The sequence below is a fragment of the Anopheles arabiensis genome, chromosome 2 (genome assembly GCF_016920715.1).
Source record: "Anopheles arabiensis isolate DONGOLA chromosome 2, AaraD3, whole genome shotgun sequence".
NCBI lineage: Eukaryota > Metazoa > Arthropoda > Insecta > Diptera > Culicidae > Anopheles > Anopheles arabiensis.
In genome coordinates this window covers 50,420,730-50,444,777 of record NC_053517.1, presented here as the reverse complement: position 1 = coordinate 50,444,777, position 24,048 = coordinate 50,420,730, and the positions used below count along the sequence as shown (strand labels likewise).

Here is a 24,048-nt window from a genome sequence, read left to right as displayed (position 1 = left end):
TACACGACCGGAGCCTTACTGGTCCAAGCGGTACATACGTTTACAGCAGACCCTTCAGCTCTAGAAGTGAGCCGAGTGGGATAAATTGGTTATACCGCTATTGCTACTCACCTTCCCGAGGTTTGTTTTATCGCCGCTTAGTTTCACATTTCCATACCCGAATGCGATCATCTTTTTTTCCTTCGTGTCTATCCAGCCCATAGATCTTTTGTTTTGTACCAATCGGCGACTGTACACCAATTGATGAAACTCAATCATTCGCAACAGAGGTATCCATTAGGCCGAGAGGCAATCTAACCCAACGAAAAACTGGCTCCCCATATTTTTACCACAGCTCCCATTAATGGACACAATTTCCGGCCTTTCAAGCGCCGTCTCTTTGATGACTTCATGAATTGTTACCGATTCGCTCAACTGTAGAAATGAGCGAATGGGAAGCCCGGTTTTCATATCGATATTCAAATCGCAATTCCCTATCGGTGAAGGCCGGCAGGAAATGGGAATGATATTTTAAATGAAAAACAACACACCAATTTCACTGGCTGGCCATCTACAATGTGCACAAAAGCGCTGGCACGGGAAAACTGAAACACCAGCCATGGATCGCAAACAACAATCATGGTTGATTTTGTACAAAACGGACCGTGTAATAGATGATTGGTTTTTCTTTCTTCTTCAAAGAGTATGAATGTTTTATAGTGGTTTTTATTTTAATTTTGGGGGTTACTGTTGGCGATTCGCGACATTACAATGAACCATTTGTTCTCGTACTCAGCAATAGTGTAAAAAACAAGTATTTCATTATCATTTCCCTTTAATTGAAAGGTATTTTTCTGAAGCTCTACTAATTCAGCTGAAGCTCACAATTCTTATTTACCATGTTTTTGTTTGTTCTTTTACAAGTTGTTGATTGCATGATGGAAAATAACAACAATAATTGCTGTATGTTGCAAATTGGAGTACTTTTTCGAAGAATAATAATGTTTATGATTTTGTATGTGCGTAAACATAAGATAGATTGTATGTTAAATGTGAACTAACTAAGTTCTACTAGGCCTATATATTAACAATATTTTCTTTATATCTATGAAGGAATTGGAATGACTTAAAATTATGACATCACATTTAAAGGGTAAAGAAACAAAGCTATTTTGTTGAATTGAAAGCATTTTGGTCCAAGATACTCAGTTGTGTATTGAATTAGGTTTATTCGGGTGAAAAAAATATTCTTCGCAAGCAAAAAGCGTTTACCTCACAACATTTTAAAAAATAAGTTTCAAAATAAAAAAAAGAATTTATTTTAATAAACTAGGGAAACGAGAAACGTCCTACAAATAAGTAAATGTAACGTTGCCACTAAATAATTTTTTTTTTATTATGTTTTGATAATTCTTACTTTTTGGGTACAATATTAAATTTATCTGTAAGTCTCTGACTAAAAGTTTAACCATGTATAATATTGAGAATGTAGCATTCTATCCAAAACTTCCCAACAAACCGGTTTAACAGAATCCCCTACGTTATGTTATTAATTAAAAGTAGCGTATTTTATTCTACAATTGTCACAACACGGTTTTAAACAAACGTAACTATTCTTGATAATGTCATTATTTATTTAATATTTATTAAACATCAAACAAAAGATAAGCTTCTAATTGATTCCTTAATTCATTCCTCACAAACAACACTGGCTAAAATATCTTGGAATGTACAGTGTTTTTTCACACATCAAGATGGACAATGGTTAAGCAAGTAGCTTAATTTGAGCTATCCCCTGTAACTTTCTGCTATTTCCTGTAACCTATCACCTCAGCAAAAGTTTTAATCATTATAGACAAAAATGTTTATTATATAAATTCGAATTAATAAATTTTAAGTGAATTTTCGATTCTCTATTTTACATGAGTTTGTACGCAATTCTCATCCCACACAGGATTCAAGTACTTACAACTTATCTCAACAAACACTGTCAGTGACTAGACCTGGCTGAAATGAATTTTGTACATCTAAATTCCACGAATCATCATTCACAAAATCGTTTGGCAGCCATCATACCGTAATCGTGCTGGTGGCCAGAACCACGAAATTAGCCCTCACAATTTAATCTCAAACAGTGTCCGTGACGAACTCTAACCACTTTGCAAACAATCGCCACCTTCCAAATCGGCCATGGCCTACAAGCTCAAAAGGGTAAAATTCAGTCATTTTCCTCTATTTTCATGTTTTGAAAAAAAAAAAACGAAAACCTTTCCACCGATTTCATTGTATGGGTTGGTTATATAGTCAAGAGATTGGTAAAAAAAGGACAGGTAACACGTTCAAAATTCGAAGCTCGAACACGACGGACGCTCCGGTTAACATGGCACGGGTCGCTGGTGTGGCCCCGCTATGTTAACTGAGCTCAAGCCGATGTTATCCCGGTTACAAGCGAGCCTCGACGTGACGCAGCATAGGATCACCGTTACGGTTCGGGCCCGGGCTTGGAGCCTGTTTTTATCAACGCGATGAATTCAAGTCGTTGGTTAGCTTCCGTGCCAGCACGGGATAAGCCGAGTAACAAGGATCACGTTTACGTGGTGGGTTATGGGTACCGATGTGTGTGCGTTGTTCCATTTTTCCACCAGCGGGGATTGTTTGCCTCGTTCAGAATCCTTTCGTCTTTATGCAGCACCCAATGGACCTTTTTTGCGTGCTCAATACTGTGTGCTTCGTCTCATTGAAAGGTACTGCTGGGCCAGTCCCGGGTCCATTTTCATGATTTCAAACACACGCACAGAGACGCTGTACCGAGGTGTGTGAGAGAAGTGGTCGGGCAACAGGAAACCGATCCCGCGACATACCGACAGCGTTCGGGGACGATTTGTGGCAGTAAACGATGGCTGAGACTAAACTGAGACAGACTTCATCAGTTGGGAAGTTTGTGTATGTGTGTGTGTATGTGTTTTTTTTCACTAGTCTCTGCTGCCGTTGTGTTATTTGCAGCTTTCCCGTATCCCATTGCGGACATTCGACTCGTCGTCGTTTCGGGATGCTGCATCCTGAATATTCATTTGAGTTTTGTTGTATGAATCTTTTATCTTCGCCACTACCATTACTTCCTGAATGACCTGCAGTGGCATGATTGGGTATCCAATCGTCGATATTGGAGGGCATTGAAGAGTATAAAAACCGCCAGAACGAACACATCACGCGCTCACATTCGGGCGGAGGAAGCCCAACAAAAAATATAAAGGATAAACCGTTCCCGTCAAAATGGGGACGACTTCGAAGTGGAACAACAATCGAATGTAATATGCATAAAGCACGCCCACGTTTTGGGAAAAAGAACCCCAGACGCACAGAAGCGTGCTGAAAAGGACACACGCACACACACACGGCCGTACAGAACATAAAAAATAAAAAATGAACATTTCATGCTCGGCGCCAGCGGTTCCGTTCATTTCCGACAGCCTCCCATGCGGATATATTGGCAAACAGTTGACAAAAATATTGACATAAATCCTGGACACGCTCTGCAGTGCCGCCGTCAGTGCTACTAGCACACGCTGGTTGTCAAGCTGAATTGACATGTTTCACTCCCCTAGCTAACGTGTGTCCCTCTTTCTGGTTTCAATTTCTTTTGCAGTTCCTGTCGTGGCGATGGAGGCGCTGGTTGGCGAAACAATCTATCTCCCGTGCAACGTCAGCACACACGAGCCGGGTGACAATGTCGTACTGGTGCTCTGGTATCGGGAAGATAAAGGATCGCCCATATACAGGTAAGCCGATTACGGACTACAGTCGCAAAACAATACTGAAACACGTGTACCACTATGGTGGGGTAAGAAACGTTAATTTAAAAATAAAAGCAAATAAATGTACAAATTTCAGAGGAACGGTTTCGACTGTACAACTATGCGGCTGAACAAAAACGCAACGTTCATGATTTCTTTAATTTACATTTACATTCTAATTTAAACTACATTATAAGTCAAACTAAATCATTTATTAATTTTATATGATTGCCAAAAAGCTACAACGAGAATGATAACTATGCTAATTTAAACAAATATATTTTTAGGAATGGTTTTACATGCTCTGAACCAATAACATAATAATATCATAATCAGAAACCCTCATATGAAAAGTGCATATGAACGTTTTGTGTTAAATTTTTTTCTAGCGTTTGAAAATTATCCTTCAATAAGCATAATCTGTATCAATGATGAAATAGTAATTCCTGTGTCTAAAATCTGCACATAACATTCGCCGAATATGAATTTTATTGTTCAAAACAGCCCCTCGTTTTCATCATAGGTTTGCTTCAGCATAATTTTTTAGCATTTAAATTTGTTCATAACATTACTCAATATCTGTCTGTAATGTCAAACAACCTTAAAATCATATTTATGAGGCGACAAGTGTTTTTTTACTTCTGTATATAATGTTAAGCCGGTCTCGTGATACAGTGAACGTGAACGTGTCGTGAACGACTTAACAACATGCCCGTCACGGTTTCAAGCCTCGAATGGACCATGCCCCCATACGTAAGATTGATCATCCTGCTATGTGTAATCAGTAAGTCACTGGCCGACAACGGTTGTTGTACCAAAGAAAAGGAAGAAGAAGAAGTATTGAATTTTGTCGGATTATCTGACATAATACGGATGTTAAAGAGATTAGGCTGACCAGATGAAGTTGATGAAACAACGGGACAGATATAAAAAAATACAGGACATCGTATATTTTTAAAAATTCAGCAAACATTTCTTTTATTTTTCTTTTTGTTACAAACTATTTGGATACATTAAAATTATGCCAAATTACGATCAATACATTGATCAACAAACGTGAATATACCACACAGTTTTTGCAAATGACACGATGCTAAGTATCGATGCTCGCTTTTGCATAAGCAAAATCAAAATTAAAGAAATTTTCAATGTTAACCGATTGTGATTTTATTTTCACATCGGCACTGAAAAACATATCAGGAGCTCAAGTGATATTGATCGTTATGCGAGATTTTATTCCTTTAAAGAGGTATTTGCGGAGCATTTAGATTTGTTCGTTTTACGAAAAACTAAAGGGTACACGTTATGAAGGGTGCCACTATTTATGAAACAATAGCATGGTCCTTATTTTATTTATTTTATTTTTTTTTGTTTTTTTTCTTTTATGTATTGTTACGGCCATTGATCAATGGATTTTTCTTAAACTTAACTTTTGTAGGTAACGTACAGAGTTTTACAGCCCAATAAACAACCCTCCACATGCACAATACAATACAAGTCATTCATTCTGCATAAAAAAAAAGAACTCTTTACCTGTTTTATGAATCATAGCATTGCTATATGCAATTTATATGAACAAAACTTGTCACGTATGGTGTAGAACAAAATGCTACTATACTGAAGCTTTCTTTATGCTTTAATGTTTATTACATCTAATAAACAAACCGTTGAGAAATGTGTCAACTTTGTCAAAAGTTGTTTGTTTTATGTATTTTTTTCTTCAACAAGAATTTTCTCGTGACAGCATTTAAAATTTACACATTAATAAACCTTTAACTATAAAATGCTATACCATATGATAAAAAGTGTCTTTTGAATATCGATAGATAGGTTGTTCAACAAAAATTAATTAGGAACATGCATTTTAGTAATGTTTCCTTCGGAATAGATCACAACTGCGTCAGATAAACGTTTTTGTTCGAATGTTTTCATTAACTTCAGTTTTTTCGCGTTTTTTGTCAACATTTGTTAACTTCATTACCTACCTGACTATACAGCTAAGGGTATTTAATAAGCCACGGAAAGCCAAGTTTGTAAAAGGATTAAGCAATCCTAGAACAAACATCCCATCCATAGAAAACTTCACCTATCTACTTATTTAACAAATTTGTGGTTAAATACCTTATTAAAATTAACATCTTGCAATCATTTTAAACGTTTTTAATTTTAAGTTACTCTTATGCAAATAAGCCTAGCGTAATTAATTAAATTAATTAGAATGTTTGCAACAACCTTACATCACGAGATGACAGTCAATAATTAAAACAAGAGAAAAATTTCCAAAATTACGCTGGAAGGAGAATTTGAAAATGGTCGTTGTTTATTTAATCACAATAAGAAAAAGAACCCACCAACGGAAATCAGTGCAAACAAACACAGTAAGCGTAAATCATATTGTTTCCACCGATTGTCAACCCAACTTCGATCCAACACTACGCACCCAGCATTCCGAAAACGGTCGGTGGACAAACAATTCCAAATAAGCGCAATAGTAGATGACATTGCGCATCATCGGCTGCGGGTGACGACAATGTTTCTCGCTATACTTCAATTTCGCAACACTTCAATCAATTCTTCATCAATTATGTAGATCATGTTTCCTGGGTTGGTTTGCTGTCCTTTCGCGGCCGGCCAGCAATCTCAACTCCTTGGGTGGGGAAAGGTCGTGACGATATGCCGTGATGAGTTTGCCTCTCGTTCGTGAGGATTTTTTTTCTTATGGTGTGAATAAATAATTCATCTTCGGTGTACTGTTCTTTTTTACGAGAGTCTGAAGTGTCGGTCCGTGTTTGGTGGTCTTACCTTAGGATCGTAAGGAAGTTTCCGCTCCCACGAGGACACACGGTACTTTGGAGGTGGACGATAGAAGGCAGCGCGCACACAGCATCACAGTTTTTGATTGAGATTTGTCTTGAAATACAGCAAACTGTGCGTTAGAAGCAAGGAACGCTGAGTGGCTTTTGATTTTATTTTTAGAAACTGTGTGATGGAAGATGACAATCTCTTGAAATTGTATGAATTCAAAGAAAATGATTTTAGTTTTGGAAAAGCTTACTGTTTTTAAAATAGCCTGAGGATTGTGTTCTGGGGTTTCATCGGTCAGTGAAATAAGCTTTTTTCGATATATATAAATATATCTTCAACACAACGTCTATCAATCGTGTCGCCCGACGTTCTATTATTGTTATGTCATGAAGGATATTTGATTAATGATTGTTTAATTTTAATTTCATTGCAGTGCTGATACACGTGGCCGAGAAGTGGGATCAGCGAAGCGCTGGTCGGACGACTCCATGTTTGGTGATCGAGCCTACTTCCAGTTCGAAAAGGAACCGGGTGAACTGGCGGTGCAAAATGTACGCGAAACCGACAGCGGCATGTATCGATGTCGTGTGGATTTCATCGTAGCACAGACTAGAAACAGTGTTGTAAATCTCACAATTATAGGTAAGCGAATACTAACGCATAACTTCTTCGACATAAAGAAAATATTCTTGTAAGGTTGTCTTTGCTTTTGATTAATGAGAAATCATTGGTGTGACACTGTTTTATTTTAGTAACATTTAATTTTAAGAGCCACTGGGTAGAGTAATTGCAGTGCCGGTCCCATGGTAAAATCGACAATTAGCACGACTTAACAACATGCCCGTCATGGGTACAAACTTTGTATTGCGTTCTCAAACGTAGGACTCACTCACCTGCTACTAAATATTTAAATCAATTATAGTCGCTGATAGTTGCTCTTCAATAGTAAGAAGAATTACAGCCACTAAGTAATAATTTGCATAATCATCTGTTACTATTCTTCATATAACCAGAATTCCTTAACGTTTGGTCATTGAAATGCTATTGCAGAAATAAGACAACTCCCCTCTTTAAAGCATTCAACATCTTTCACGCCAATGTATTAGCTCTACTCTCGAGTTATCAATCACTTGACTGTGAAAAAGTATTCCCCAAGCCGTTGCCTCGAACTTCGATCCCTTCTGCGTCACTTATCATCACCATTAGCGTTGCGCGAGTCCGTGCTCGGCTATAGTCGTTTGGGGAAAAGGCTTACCAACAGCCACAACGCTTTATCGCCGATTCCACTGAACGGTGTAATGATTAAATATAAATCAGAATCAATAGCTTTGCTTGTACTTCGTAGCATTAAAACCACGCCCGATTCGCCTTTTACGCTCCACCGGGGACCAATTCGATATGCTGGTAGTACATAAAGGTCAGCTTGATGATTCTTTACGTACTAGCTTACACCGTCCCGTCCGGATATTAAACATCCAAGTATACTTCAATGCAATAGAAATATAGTTCCTTTTTGGTTTCCTCCACCCGCACCAGTGCTTCATTTGGCGGTAGTATCAAACAAAGGCTTTAAAAGCATCATCGTCGTGAGCCTGTCGTTAAAGAGAAACTACAGCGAATCGTAGTAGAGTGTACGTAATACAGTCCTACGTAACGCTCGGGAAGGTAGTGACATATCTTTACGAGCATGAGAGTGTTCCGGACCGAACGGAATCATTGAGGTCGTTATCAAAAACTCGTTTCGAGTGCTCGATCTGTTCCGTGTCTAGTAAAAAAAAAGGAAACACAATCAAAGATAGACCAATCATAATCGGGACCGTTCGCAGGTCCGTTCAAACATACATGACATGGCATGGCAGGTCACAAAACTTCCCAAATTGACATCTTGACGACCGAATGCCACTCGATTCGCTGCTCCGGATGGATTAGTGTCGTCAAGATTGCTCGTAAGCGAGTACCGAAGGAGGACCGTTGTGTCACAGTCCATCAGTTCGCACGCTGTGGGCGACCTTATTTGGGCTTGTTTGAGTTGTATCGAGTATCGATGAGAAAAAGACCAACAAAGAGAATAATGTGATCCATCGGAATGGAAAGCTGAATGAAGGGAGAAGGAGAACAACCTATGTCGATATAACAGCCATGCTAGTTATCAGTCCGCGCAAAGGAGCAGCTTTATGAAATTCCCATGCTACTATGAGGACAGTTTGCTTGTTCGCTCCCATGTGGAATGTTGTGTTGTGTTAGCAGAGGGGTACGGTTGAAGGATGAGGAGTGTGTGTGTGGGTCTGGAATAGGGGGGAGAGGGGGTTATACTGGCAACGACTCGTTATGCACACTTCCTCCATAACCTAGCATCTGTTCTAGTGGGATAATAAATTGATATTTGTGTACAAACCACGCACCTTGAGACGATACCGCGACAGGGGACAGATTTTTCCAGCCGAGAGCAAATAAATGTAACACATTTGACAAGAGTTCACAAAGAGGCTTTTATCGACACGCACGACGGACATGACTTAAACAACACATGTAGTTAGAGGGTGAAAAATGTAACAGCAAAGCATGCAGCTTGCCAATCACTGCTACAAGGCTTTCGGTCCATGTCGAACCGAATTTTCTGATCCGCTACGAAAGCATAGAAAATGCCATGCAATGCTAAACTCTACAGATGAAATATCACGGTTCACACGCTCACATAGACACAAAACATAACTGGCATGGTTGGAATTACATCAAAATAATATTACTCACACATGGCAGGAATCATTTGAAGCTTTATTAAATCGTTCGTAATCTAATTTGCTGTACATGGGCAAGCCACACGGTATGTCAGAGAGAATGTGGTTTGAGCCTTTATGTGGCTGTAATAAATTGATTCACGGTAGCATCTGTATAACGAGACAAGGTGTCATTTTAATTTAAAATCACAACAAATAGAGGCAATTTGAAAATTGTGCATTTTAACATAACTTGATGTTTATTCAACGAATTAGAATTGTGTGGCTTGATCATCCACGGAATTGTGTTTAATAACGGGTGTTGAGTTCACTTTTTGCTATTTAATTGGATGAACCAATGACTATATAATGATAGCCTGGAACAAGGATTGGATTCCTGTTTAGAAAGGATTGGAAAAAACTATGTTTAAAAAACATTCAAAATTAATATTTCGCCAAATAAAAATTTGAGCTGAAAAACTGGGTTTCATTTTTTGATTGAATCCCTACCTTTTATTAGGAAATAGATTGAGAAAAAATAAAAGATGCACAACGGTTTTAATTTTGATCACTGATAGAGTTACTGCAACAATTCTTGGTATAAAAACGTTCAAATTTTCTCACAGGAGTCCGATTGCTGACAAAATCTAGGCAAACCAAATTCAATAACAAAAAATCAAGCATGCTGTTAGCGAAAATCAAATCATAACATACTACCAGCAGTAAAGTGCTGCGCCAAACCCCTTAGTACGCATTAAACCGCTCGAATATCGATTCTTGAATGGCGGTGTCTCGGGAACACTCATAAAATCGCATATTTATCTAGGGATGCATTTTGCGACATTTGCTTACCCAGAGCCATAGCAACACATTGTAAGGGCGAAATTCTTGTTGCAAAAAAAGTGTTCTCAACATCCAGCAGAACGGGGGAGTGTGATGTTGTGAGTGAAAAGTTGATGGAATAAAAATAACCTAAACCGTTTACAAACATACCCCTTACGATGGGAAGCAATCTGCTCTGCCGGCAGCCCAAACCCCTCCACACTCACTGAGGGGAGGTGAAGTATCCTTGAAGCCAGTGGTTTAACCAGTCATCGAGTTGCCGCGTAAATGTCGTAGGTGTGGCAGAAGCCCCAAGAAGACAAGTTTGTCGGGCGTCCCGGGCACACTGCACTGTAGGCGGATCGGTACTTGCCATCTGAAGGTGGTCTTAGATAACCTTTTAAAGTGGAAATTTATAACGTAATAATGTGAGTTTTGTTATTTTCCCCCATTCGTCCGCCCCTTCCATTCGTCGCATTACGCCGGTCGAACGGAAGAAAAGTCGTCGTCGTAGTCGCAGGGAATTGGAAGGGTTTGTCGTCCTCGGTCGCTTCTTGGGGATTTCTGCTAGCTGGTTTTGATTTTATTAAACGGACCTCCTCGTTTCAGCTTGCCTGTGTCGCTGTGCTGGGGCTTGTGCACGCGGTTCCATTACATACGGCCACAAGAAGTCATCAAGTGTTCGTTCGCTGCGGCGTAACGATCCATGTACCGTAAAGTAGTGAGTTTTATTTACTCTTTTAGAGTCTTTTCGAACTCTTGCCAGGATGAGATTTCACGAGCGTAGAGCGTTTCGTCACGAGGTGCTGAGTTTGACGATTGACCGATGACTTTTTATCGCTCTATTAAAGGGCGTTTGTTTTGTCATAATTTGATGTTGGTTTCGATTGGAGGCAATGGGTTTGGGCAAAAGAGCAATGGAAACGATAAAGTTGTTAAATTGTCCTCTTTCAAACAGCATAGTGCAACACAAATCATAAAAAAATGAATTTCAATTTCAATTTGCTCAGACAGTTCACTTCCCCGCCAGCGGAGTAATTGAGCTGATAATTGCATTTTTGCACAGCAAAAGAAACGATTTTATGCTAAAGTTTTGCTCTCCATTATGCCTCTGACTTTTCCATCCGGGGCAGTACTAATGTTCCTTGTGTAGGTTTTGTTTTCACACCGCTGTTGTCTCTAGTGAAGACAAACTGTACAAAACTGTAATCAGATCCGGTGAATGGCGAAGCAAAAGTTTCACCCAGCCGGCCTCGGTCTGCTGCTGTATTGCTCCTGCTGGAATAATTCTGTCGAACGACTCATTCCCCGGTAAATGAGCCCTAGCCCCACCCGAGGCCCGCTGAGCAAGCGTAAATATGAAGGGCGAAAGCAAGCGGAATGAGTTTGTCGCATGACTGCCAGTGACTGCAAATCCGGTGGTGGACGCGCAGGGACTCACCACTCGAGTACGAGGCACAGTAACAATCGTTGGTGGGCGAGGCTGCTGTTTGCCATCCCGTCGCATTATTCCTGGCCGTTTGGCTTATAGCACTGTCAAGCTGTTTGTCGTCCAGCTGACCCACGCCCCGTGGAACGGTCTCGAGAAGAGTAACCGTGGCCGGGTGCACTAATCGTTGTGACCTCAAACTTTTCTACTAACGAGATCTGACCGATTCATTTCCGTTGTTGCATTTCTCAACTACCTCCCACTTACGACTGTTTGTGCTTGTTAGCTGGGGCGCCCAACCACACCCAGCACGCCCGGTCCTCACAATCGATCTTTTTGCTCTTGCACTCGTGCGACATACCGTTCAACCAGCCATCATCTGCAATCATTCGAGAGGTGATTGGGAACAGAGCGCGCTGCAAATAATCATCTCATTCAACAGATCGATTTATGTTAAATTGATTATTTTCCCATTCGTTCCGGGGCTCCGTACGACCCCGGAGCGACCTCGTTCGCTGCTCTTGTGCGACCCGGGCCATCAAATACGGATGCAGCAAGGATAGTAATGGAACAAGAAATGGTCGCTTTGGCCATCATCTCCCCGGCAAACAATCGTGCAAAAGTGAATGAGCCGTGGCAGGACCAGGGTACGGAGAGCGTAACCGTCTAGGACGGTCCCGTGGTGACTTCCATTGTGAAAACGATTTGTTTTTCCTGTTCTTCGTGCTTATCTCATTGTTTTTTTCCTTCTTTCCTCTTGCTACTGGTGGCGGTGGGTCGACCTAATGGAAGGAAAACATTGAACCGCTGGCAGGATTGATTGATCCGGTATTGAGGAAAACTTGGTTCCTTCCAGCCCGTTACTCTTCTTTCCCCCACGGTTCTTTGCAAGCCTCATTCACAACAAAACAAACTCACAGACATCAAGAGCAGGCAATGTTAAGATCACCTCTTTCCGGCTGATTGAACGCAAGAAACAGGGCTCGTTTCCCCAGCACCAGCGTCTCGAGTGATTGTTTGTCAACGATTGCACCCTAGCTGACTTTTTTTTTTTGCAAGAAGCCTTACACAGCTGGTGGAACAGAGAAAGCAAGGGTTTACTAAACAAAATCCGAGCAACGAAAGAAGAACATTCCCTTCTTCATTTTCTATCGGAACGAAACGCAAGCCAGGCACATTCCATCGATTGACCCTCACCAGGCACCGCCAGTTAGTGGGCGCCGACGAGGAAATGGAAGAAACATAAAACGTGTATCCCAAATGGATGGTCACACTACACCGTGCTCCACCCCCCAGCCCACCTGACTAATCCTAGGTAGCGTACGAGACCGTTCCGAGATCAACGGTCAAACGCATGTTTCTCGGCATGTTTTGTTAGCAAATCCGGGGTTTCTTTTTCCTCCGAAAGCACTTTGAAATAGATTCTGGCATCAAATCGGACGTGATAAATGTTATCTTCAGTTGTTTGTTGCAAAATGTACGGAGGAGCAGTGGATTCTATTGAGAGTTTGCTAGAGAAGATGAAACTTGTGGAGCAAACATAGAAGCAAAGTAAAATGTCATGTTTGTTTCTTGGAAACTATCGCAAAAATGAAAAGAGGAAAAAGTTAGAGAAGAAAATGATGCAGGTTTGGTAAACTTTAACATTTTGCATTTGTCGTGAAATTGTTTTGGTTGCTTCTCGATCCTTAAATTATCGATGAGTTGCATTTGTGGCTATATTGTTTCCGTATTGCTTAACCAGCAGCTCTAAGCAATAGGCCGTTGCAAGACATTTGGGTTAGCAAAGGCATGACGTGATAAGCTCGTAAGTTATGAATAAGATAAAATCTATTTCTATTGCATATGGATAACAATTTTTTTGACGGGCTTTCCAGACACTTGCTCTTATTGAAACGATTCACCAACTGATATAATCTTTCTACAAACAATTCAAGCTATTTGCTGTATGTTTTAAATGCTATACAGACAAGCTTGTCAAAACAAGCTTTCTGTTCTCAACTATCGGAACCAAAGACAAACTATTTCTGTACATTGTAAGAAACTCTTGAGGTGAATAAATAAATGCCATAGCGGAAATGTACCAAAAATGTACAAACCGATTCCACAACCAAACAGCGGACACAAACTTTTAATACGTGGATCGCAACAACTACTTCCAACGACTCTCTTTCTCTCTGCCTTCCCGATACTCTTCCTTTCTTTGCTTTGTGATTTGAACACAGTCTGTGGCATAAGCTGTTACCATATCCAGATGCATTTGTCAACCTTCACGCACGGAAAAGTCCCTGAGAAAAATACCGCGCAGCACAACCGGAATCGAACACTTGCGACGACGGCGAACGGTCGGAAAGATGCTTGTTAAATTTTTTCTATTGGAAAATCGCCTTTTTCCTGCACACAACAGCAGCAGCTGTCTCATACCGCCACTGGTCCCTTCTCCAAAAGCGAAAAGTATTATTCTACCGACGGGTGCCGGAAAGAAAGGTTTCGAATGTCTCGCATAGGAGACGAGAAGTTATGGAAAACTTTCTTCCATGTTGCATAATTTTCAATATCCTATTCACACAAGGTTCATGGTTGAGCCACGACCCTTTTCCCTTTCCATTGGCACCATCGCCATCCATCCCGTAGACTAACAGTCCCGCTTGCTTTCCATGCCCATACCGCAAGGGGCAGGATGGGGACAGGATCTTGAAAACCACAATAAATATCTCGAGAGTTGGAGTGTCTCGGTATAATGGTGCCATCGTGCTGATGCTGACGTCCTTGGCACGATCTTGAGCGCGTACGCTCGGTTTGGCGAAAATGCCTTCATCCTCAGCGCTGGCATCTGCTGGCACGATGGAAAGCCGCGAGGTGCGAGGCGATGGTTGTCGCGCACGGAATGGAAAAACCGGAGCAAAATAAGTAAAAACATTTCCCCACCGCGAACGCGCAAAGAAGCCGCGATGCGCGATCACCGATAGAAATGTATAACTTTTATGGCGCATAACTTTGGTGTATTGAAAAACGCATCGCATTTCGGCTGGGAACCAAGTTTCAGCTCCTTCCCACCTGACTACCCATCGTCACGCGTTGAGTGTACGCTTTGCGGTGGTCGACCGACGGACGTGCCCGTATCGGACGGGAAATGAAATCGAACTTTTATGCCTTTCCACGAGGCCATTATTTCTCCATCTTCACCGGCTCGTCTCGCGCCGACGGTTCCACAGAGGAGGGCGAGAGTCCTCGCGCGCCAGCAGCATCAACAGCAAAAAAGCTGCTTTTTTGCGTTCGATTGCTTCTCACGATGACGCATTTATGATCTTACCGACCTTTTATAATGTCGCTGCTAGTCAAGTGTGAATGCGCGACGAAACGTAGCGAAGGCTCACCCGCAAGACCGGTGAAGATTAGATTTCACGCGGTACAGAGCCGTTGTTGTGTGCCTGGCTGCGGGATGTGCGAGGCAGTGCTGTTAGGCAGACTGGGAGGACTGGGAAAAATCCTTCCTTGGCTGTGCGGCAAAGCTACCATGAGCGCCATCGTGCGCCATTTGAGTGAAAGTGACAATAACGATGCCATTTTTATGAGCTCCTCCCATCGGGCGGTGTAATTGATGCGAAGCGATACGAGCGCCATATCATCGCACAATGTTATCAGTCGATGAAGACCTTTTGCTCGATGTGGGTCGTATACTGTTGACGAGAAATTTTAATTTCGTTATGAAAGTCGAAGATGAAAGGAAGCGTTTTCTGTTTATCTGTGGAGAGGCATATTGGTTCGGTTGAAGCGTATAAATTAAAGTTCATTTTAAAATATTTAAATTGTATACTAGAATTCGGTTTTACAGCAAAAAAATCATGAACAATGTGTAGCAAAAAACAGAATAAAATATTCGTTTATTATTTTCATATGAAGTGGTTAACACAGGAACGATATTTGAGGAGACCAGCATAAAAGCATGTTAAAACATAACGGTACTGTATTGTGTTTCCATTATCCGTGTTTGTACTGAATGCAATATGAGCTGCACAAGTCGTGTCAAGATCAATGACGCCGCTTGACCATTTGTTTGCCAAAAGATCGCATTTATTTATTATTGATTTTTATTCCTTTATTGATTCGAGCAATCAATATTAACGGGTATCAACGACAGGGTATTAAAATAGCATCTGGAGTCATCAAACTGAGCTTTAAGGTATTTATTTATTGTGCAGATCGCCGCTTTCGCTTTTTCTGCTCGTTTTTGCCGCTTTTGGAGAATGTGAGTTACGAGCCTGAATGTTTTGAGTTCTTTTAAATTCGTGTAATGTTTTTTAATTAATATGAGCGCTATGCTTAATGAGTTTAAATCTTTCGTAGTGGCAGCGACTTTCAAGAGAAAAACTGTTAATGTATGTTACGGGCATTCTTCTTTAGCTTATACTCCAGACGCGAAGTCACTAAAATTAACCTGGACACTTTCAGACTGATCGATTTTTACGGCCGACAAACGAACGTTGACGTATGTTTTGATAGGATACGCCTGACCATGACAGGATGCGGGACCCCTCGCTTTGATGTTCGCCGTAAAGGTAGTCGTTAAAATCTAAATGTTTCCAACGGTAGCCGAAAAATGACCCGTACAAACCCGAGACACGCTGGCAAAACCTCGGGCCCAAAACAGTGCGCACCGCAAAGGACGTCCGAAGCGAAACGTCAAATGAAATGGAACGAAATAAACATAAAAACACGACAGGGATGACGCTTGGCAGATTCCCCCGTCCAGCAATGGTTGCAAATGGTGGAAAACGAACAATATAAAAGCAACCAGCAGAGCACGAGATAGCACCAAACGATGCTGGGGGATAGATTCGGGCGGTATTCAAATTCGACCTGCTCATCAGTGGTTGCCATTTTGCCACGGGATGGATTGAGGCAGGATGTTTCCTATGACTGGAATACCACATACCCACACATACAAACACCCGAATATCACAAACCAAACTGCCACACACATACAACCATATCCGGTCGGCTGAAATCCAGTGAAATGCTGCCGGAAATATAGCTGACCGTAGCCAAAACAGATCGTCAAACGCATCATCGATAGGCAGCAATAGAGAGAGAGAAGGGAAAAGCTGTTTGATCCTTCCTTATGGCTACCGTTTGTCATTCATTCCGTTCTCATTTCCGGGGTTTGATAAGGCGCGTAGTGTGAGCGTGTCGTAAAAAGTGCTATCGCAACCATGGAAACGTGGCTGGCAAATGATAAAATCCTTCCGCCCAATCGAATCAAGCGCTTTGTGTAGCGCTCGTGATTTGAAGAGCCACTTCAAGGTGATACTTCGAATGAGCCTAGAAGGCTGAAATCATCATCGCGGGATAATTTGTGTCCTCAAAATGAGAACCGCTCCGTAGAAGTTCAAATATATGTTTCACATAAACTATGTGCAAATCAAGAACGATTTGTAACAAATGTATCAGCTTTCAAGGTACCTCTGTTTGGAAACTTGTTCAAATTGTTCAAATAAACCGCAACCATTTCTGTTTCTACTTGCTACCGGTACGGTTCGTTGAATGTTTAATTTATAGCAGTGTGGAGCTCGCAAATGTTTAAAACCAATTTTCCATCTCGGGTTCTACTGTTTGACTAGTCCAGCAAGAACAGAACGATCGACTTCCATCCATGCAATGCTTTCGCAAACCATGTTAGATAAATTGCACCGCTTTTAGTGCAATCGAACTGTCGTGGAAGAAAAGGAATGAAAACCCCTTGCGCAGAGAGCTCACGCTACAGTCCGTGCTACATTAATCTTGACCGCGTTCTACCACAGTTCACACCGCGGTCGAACCCTATCCCATATCGGCCACCAAACTCGAAACCGGATATCGGAAAACAGCTGGTGAAGGTTAATTTTTGCCCACTTTCTTACCTGTGCTTCATGAGCCTCTAAATTTGCCAATGAAGAACGAAGTACCACTGGCCCACCGAGAAAGGGACGCCACATTCACCATTCCATTTGCAGCTGTGTTAAATTATCGGTAGCAAAAATATTAAGCGACTGCAATTGCCGTTACGGGAAGCTCGAATCCGGTGGGGCGTCCAGGCACCAAAGACATCGACCCAGGGTGGAATGGTTGCACTTTAAGAAATGGAATGAAACGGCGAGACATTTCCCCCAATGGAAGGAAGTCGAAGTGCAAGGAGCACGCGGTGGAAGCACGATGCAAGAATTATTGCTCAGCAAACTTACTTACGGAACTGTGCGCTTGTTCGCTGTGCTGTTTCACCTTATTCCTGGGGTTTGTCCCAGGGTCCGAGGGCTGCGGGTGGAATGGTACAGTATTATTTTCGGCTCAGTGCACCCAGGCTGTGGTTTTTGTTTCGCAATGCCGTGTAAGCGTCCATGGTTTCGAGACGGTAAAACTGAATCGGCAATTAGAATTCGAGCAGATTGGTAAGCTATGCTTGCTAGAGTGTGTGGCCAAAAGCAGGACGGAAATAGTTGGCAAAAAACAGCTAGCGAACCAAGCAACACCGAAGCCTTTCGTTCGGGGCACGAGAAAACATCTGCTTTTGCTTGCTTTAATTCGCTTCGCTTTCTTTGTTTGCGCTTCGCCCGCCCAGTGCCAACCGGCTGCGGGCGGATTCGGTGAAATCTTGGCGCTAATTCTCTCCCTTAGAAGCATTTTATTCATTCACCATTCTTAGCTCCCCCCCTCCTCCATGCCAGGTTCAGACCCTTCGTCCTGCCTGAGAGGCTGAGAGGTATCGAGAGTTTTCCGTTTGTGCCTTTCACGTCTCGCTTGGCTGACTGTTGGCTACACCGTTAAGTGGAATCCTTGTGCCCACTGGTTTCTGCCTCGCGCCCTCGCACAGGTTCGCCTGGCTCGATTTCATCCCCGCACTGGCGCTTCCAATCCATAAAGCCTGTGGGCAACCACTGCCTGGTGCTGCTGCAGCTCACGTGAAAGGGGCCGTTAATGCTTTCTGGTGCTGGCACTGGGCGCTGGGATGGCTCGGGCCACTCTTTCCCGCCAGCTTGGCTGTAAGGAAGGCTGCCAGCCATTGAGAAAGGTTCTCGTCCTACGCTTTGCCACGTTCTTACAAGCGGGATGGGCCGGGTGTGGCAGCCATTCAGCTTAGCAAAACCGAACAATCAACGTTTTCTTCTTAGCTTCGCGTGGAAAAACCACAAAAGCCGCCCACTGGGTGGGTTGGGAAAAAGGGGAAATGGGCAAGGAAAGGGAGGATGAGCGTAATCGTAATACTGCACTCTTTGGCAAACCGGAATCGGGACCGAGTGGGATGGTGTGAAAGGGACGAGGAACAGAGGGATGGGAAGTTAAGTAAAAACCACCGCCACGGGACTCGGTGAGAGATCTGGGCGAAAGGTTTATTTTTGCACAAGAGATTTATTCACTTTGCTCTAATGTGTGTTTAATGCCTGCTTCTGCGTCAGCTTCCGTCGGTGCTCTTCCATTTGCGGAATGTTCTCGAGACACACACACACATACCTTGCGTGCGTTCGTTAAAGTTGAAAGATACATTCCACCCCGAGAACTCCATTTCCTGGACAGTTTCGTGCAGTGAGAAATGATTTACGAGCATACAAGTTTTGAAATGATTTTGCAAACAAAAATCGCAAATTACAGTGTTGATGGGTTTCTTTTGAAAACTATTCTGTGTATTGTTGCTCTATCGCAAAGATGATTAGCGTCTGCCTAAAACAACGTGTTTCATTTAGCTCAATTGTATTTCGCACTCATTTTGCACCGCACACCGCTCCCATGTGTCACTCGTTTAATAATTCTATTGACGTTCTTAACCCGTAGAGCAAACTCACCTCGAACTGCTCGAACAACGAAATAAAGCTTTAACGTCAAATATCCTGCTTTTGTTGTGAATGGCAACGGTAAGAAAAATAAATGATGAAAAAACGAAGGATCATCATCAGTGTCTACTGTCGGTGCGGATCGCACCAAAAGTCGAACCCACCGGGATGAAACCACCGCACACTCTAGCTCGCTAAATTCCGCATTCGGGGAAAAGGATTGGTGGGAAAATTAACCACCCATCGTCTACTGCTGCTGTTGCTGCCTTTGCTGATTCTCGCGTCACCAAAAATGGCCCGAAAGTCCTTTCTCTTCTAGCCGATTTCGTCGCTGTCACTAATCCGTTCGTTAGTTCCAGGCGCTAACCGATGCGAGTGATGCCCCGGGTAGGCCGAAAAAACGCTGATGGAAAGCTTTTCGGTTGGGGAGTTTCCCCTTTGCGTGGCCCCGGTGCCATTCCCGCGCCGCTCGGCCAACTCGCCAAGCTGTAAATTAATTATGTTTAAATGGTTTAAGCAGGGAATAATGATGGGAGATTTGGACAAACAACGCAACCATTAGGCCGTCGTTGACCGGCAACCGGATTGGACCGCCGAGCCCGGGATGGATCGTTTTGCGCACCTCCCTTTGGGCCCCGTACCTCATTTCTCGGGTATCTCTGCATTTTCCCGCATGATTTTTTTCGTTCCTGTTGCCTAAGTACCCGAAGAACAGTAGCTAGCATGAAGGGAAAAAAACACAGAGAAGGCCTAAAGGAGCAGAGAAGCTGTACGCATCAACCCGGCCGGCCGATGGGTGGATAATTGCTTTCCCGGAGGTGCGTCGGTTGTCAATGTGAGCCCGATGACTGATGAGCTTTTGTGGTGAGGGAAGGAGAGGAGAAGCAGGAAAGGAAACAGCGGTCGACATTTTGTGGGGCAACGGTGAGAGGAGATTATGTAAACGGAAAGCAGCTTTGAAGCGGCTCTGTCAGAGATGAAATAAGTTATTTAACAATCGAAAGTATAATCCTTATGGTAAACGCTCGCCTAAACGCAATGGGGTGCGTTAGAATGCCATGTTTTAGCTTCTAATTCTAAGAAGAAAACCTCTTTTTTGCGTAGTCTGTTATTTATTTTCATTAAGAAGATTAACCCCGCGCAAAAGTAAGCGTGCAGTGATGGGTTTGGTTGAGTTATGATTGTTCCGACGATGGAAAATCGATAGCGTTAGAGCTGGGGACCGAAAACTGGGGCTTTGGTAAATTAGTGCACAAGCTTACGGGGTACGTTTTATTCCCAGAACGGAGCATTATGGATGAGACAAAAGTTAATGGACGAACGAGTGGTACAAAGAATATTTTATGGATTATTTGCACACCGAGCTTATGCTGCTTACACCATGCCACCGGTGTATTCTTTCATTTGTTGGCAAGCCAATACACGGCAAGCCATCAGCATTATGGACAGAAAGCCAGCTGCTGGGAAACTAAATGCCGTGCACAATGCAACCCAACCGATAATCCGCTTGCGGGTAGCACCGAGAATTTTATAGAGTGAGCAAATGCACTCCCGTCCGTGCTTGGTATTTTATTTTAGCATTTCCATTCAGGGTGGAAATAAGAATTTGCCTCGCTTTAAAATGTACCCCTAACAATGCAGCATTAGTACATTTTTGTCCTCCGTTGTCTCCGTGGCGGCCGTGGAGTGAGTGTACGGTCCAATTGCCGGCCCGCTATTCCGCCCTATAAATGGCAGTTGCCGGATGATGAGTGGTTGTAACGGATAGTTCCGTTTTTTGCACACTTTCCCTTATTTCTTTCCTGTCTGTTTGAGTATCATCCTTCTTGGCAAACAATTTCCAAAGCTGTACTGCATGTACATCCCGGGGCACATTCGAGCTCGGGAAGCCACGCCACCCAGCAGCAGCGGCAGTAGGAGCACTGTGCATCCAGTTTCGACAAGGGAAGCAATGCCAAACGCCACAGCAACGGCCATTAAACTGTATTTGTTTTACTTTTGCTTCAATTCCCGCTCCCCACTGCCTACCAAACCTAGGCCACTGACCTGGATTCCCCTTAGGTTAGGCAGGCTTCAGAATCAGCGCGCATTTCCCGGTCGCCTGGATCTTCAACGAGTCCATATTTCATCCCACATACACACGACGCTGCTCGGTTACTACTGCTCCCCATCTACATGGCTTCATTTTTTACAGTGAAAATTAGCCACGAGGGAGTGCTTTGATATTCAACGACTCACTCGCGACCGCTTTCCATTCCACGGCGAGTCTTATGGGAAGGAGGGGTAAGACAAGAGGCCGCACCTCAGCTCATCCAACCATGTGGTGTGCTTCCCGCGAATAAAATATGAAATATGTAGAACAATAGTCGGATTCTCTGTTTCTGCGCATTCCAAATTCCACAAACTGCAAAAAGGGGAAGCAGACCATAGGCAGGCGGTAACACCGAGTGTTCCAAAATATGGATGGCTCATGCATTATGCGCGGCTGGGTGTGTGTTTGTGTGTGTGTGTGTGTGGGAACATGCGTGCGTGTATGTGTGTCTGTTGTTGTTTTTACTTTCCCTCTCTCGCTCTCTCTCTCTCTCTCTCTCTCTCTCTCTCTCTCTCTCTCTCTCTCTCTCTCTCTCTCTTTCACATTCGTGGGTTGTCCGTTTCATGGAGCTGGCAGTTTCCCCGGGCGCTAACCGACCGAAAAGAATTGTGCTAACTCGTTGAAAACACAACTCAATGGTTCCAGTACACATTCTCCATTTTGGGTTCGGTATGTGAAAACTGTCCTTTCGCTCATGCATATGATTGCTGCCGTGTGGCGGTTTCCTAACAGTGGCTTCATTCCCTTGATGGGCATTTTTCTCATTTATGTGCTATATTTTGCCATTTTTTATTGGCAATTTTACTGAGCTATTTTATTTGGTTTTGATTTTGGTTCTGTTTTTGGTTTGTTTGTTTTACGAGCGAGTTAGCTGCGTTCATGTTAAGTTCTATTCGTAACGCACCACGACGCTCAGATTCGCGTGAAGAGATTTTTTAATCAAAAATTGTATGGTACGAATTTTTCATAGGTGGTGATGGGTTTGTGACAAATCAATGATCCGCGAAAAATGATTTTGGCACCATACGAAAGGTATTTTATTGGAATTTCATTAACATATATAGAGAATCAATGTACAAATGAATGCAATGACTTATCCTTCGATGCCTCCGAACATTCAGAATTGGATGCTCAAGCCTTAAAAGAAAACGAAAAACTAAAAGGTGAAGATTATTAACGAAATTTTGATGCTGTCCGAAATTCGAATTAAAATGTTCGTTATACAAAACAAGAGCTTGAAACTGTTTGGAATATGAATCAAAATATCGTTGCAATTTTATGACATTTCGCAAAGTTTTTGCAGTGAGATTCTTCTTCTTCTTCTTCTTCTTCTTCTTCTTCTTCTTCTTCTTCTTCTTCTTCTTCTTCTTCTTCTTTGGCACAACAGCCGTTGTCGGTCAAGGCCTGCCTGTACCCATTGGTGAAGTGAGCTTGGCTTTCTTTGACTTATTGTTACCATAGCAGAATCGGGAGGACGGCGTAGGACTGACTCTACGTATGGAGGCACGGGCTTTTCGGGGCTTGAACCCATGACGGGCATGTTGTTAAGTCGTATGAGTTGATGATTGTACCAGACCAGCCCAAGTGAAATTCTAGGAAATCCTTAATTATTTTTCAAATGTACAGGGTTTGCTCTAGAAAAGTGGATTATGCAGAGGTCAATGATCAAGTGCCTATGCTTTAAATATTCCTATGCACATACTTTAAATATTCCTATGCCTATGCATTTAATATTAATTATATATTAATGCGACTCTAGAATATGAAATTGATTTTGAATTCAAAGTCATCTTAACATTTTGCAGTTATAGCAGGTGTACAAAAGACAAGAATACCCGTATGTTATGCACTCTATGCGTTGTGTCTAATTGTTATATAGTACTGCACACTATATAGTAATTTTATGAGCATTTTTGGCAAATTCCCTGTTCCACGTTTAATTGACACTATTTTTTATTCAATATTATGCATTTACAGTATACAAATAGCATAGTTGATCGTGGTAATCAGGGTCAGTATATAGTGATTTGTATAATCTTAATAACTGTATTTGCAAAAAATCTCTATTATACTATCCATAGTATTATAGTAAAGTATTCGGCTGTTCAGAATGCTGAGAACATAGAAATCATTGCATGGGAAAAACGCATAGAAGTTTATTTATTTCGGAGGTATTTTAAGCTTTCAATGTTATTATGATTGAAAGGAAACGACGTGAACAGCGTTCTTAAATTTGAAAAATGATTTCATATTTTTTTATATTTGACTGTCATTTTGTATTTCTCGATTTTGATACGATTCATATGTTTATTGGGATCATATGAATCATTGTAAAAGCAGTCATATACAGTGAGGCGATCATCATTAGCACCCGAAATCTTTGCAAAATCGTGTATGGTTGTCACAAAGCTTTATATGATTAAAATCTTTTAATGCTACCGTATCATTTATTGAAACAATATTCATCATACTACAGAATAAAACTCGAATTTAAAAGCCGGGCGCGTTAAAACTGTAAAAAATGCCAACATTATTCTTTGCGACGGATTTGCTTCTTCAAGACATATTTTATTTTCCACTGTACGATATGATTGCTTAAGCTATTGGT

At 42.2% G+C, this 24,048-nt stretch overlaps 1 protein-coding gene across 2 annotated transcripts in view; it reads left to right on the top strand.

Moving 5' to 3' along the window:
* LOC120893959 (neural cell adhesion molecule 1) overlaps window positions 1-24,048 on the top strand; it is a 120,257-nt gene that overhangs the window by 82,947 nt on the left and 13,262 nt on the right. Inside the window, exons 4-6 of one of the 2 annotated variants that reach the window (XM_040296219.1) lie at window positions 3,626-3,758; window positions 7,012-7,220; window positions 7,813-7,814. In XM_040296219.1, coding sequence (XP_040152153.1) covers window positions 3,626-3,758; window positions 7,012-7,220; window positions 7,813-7,814 — 344 coding nt within the window. Of the gene's footprint in view, window positions 1-3,625; window positions 3,759-7,011; window positions 7,221-7,812; window positions 7,815-24,048 lie in introns of those variants that run through there. The other variant, XM_040296218.1, reaches the window with a different exon arrangement.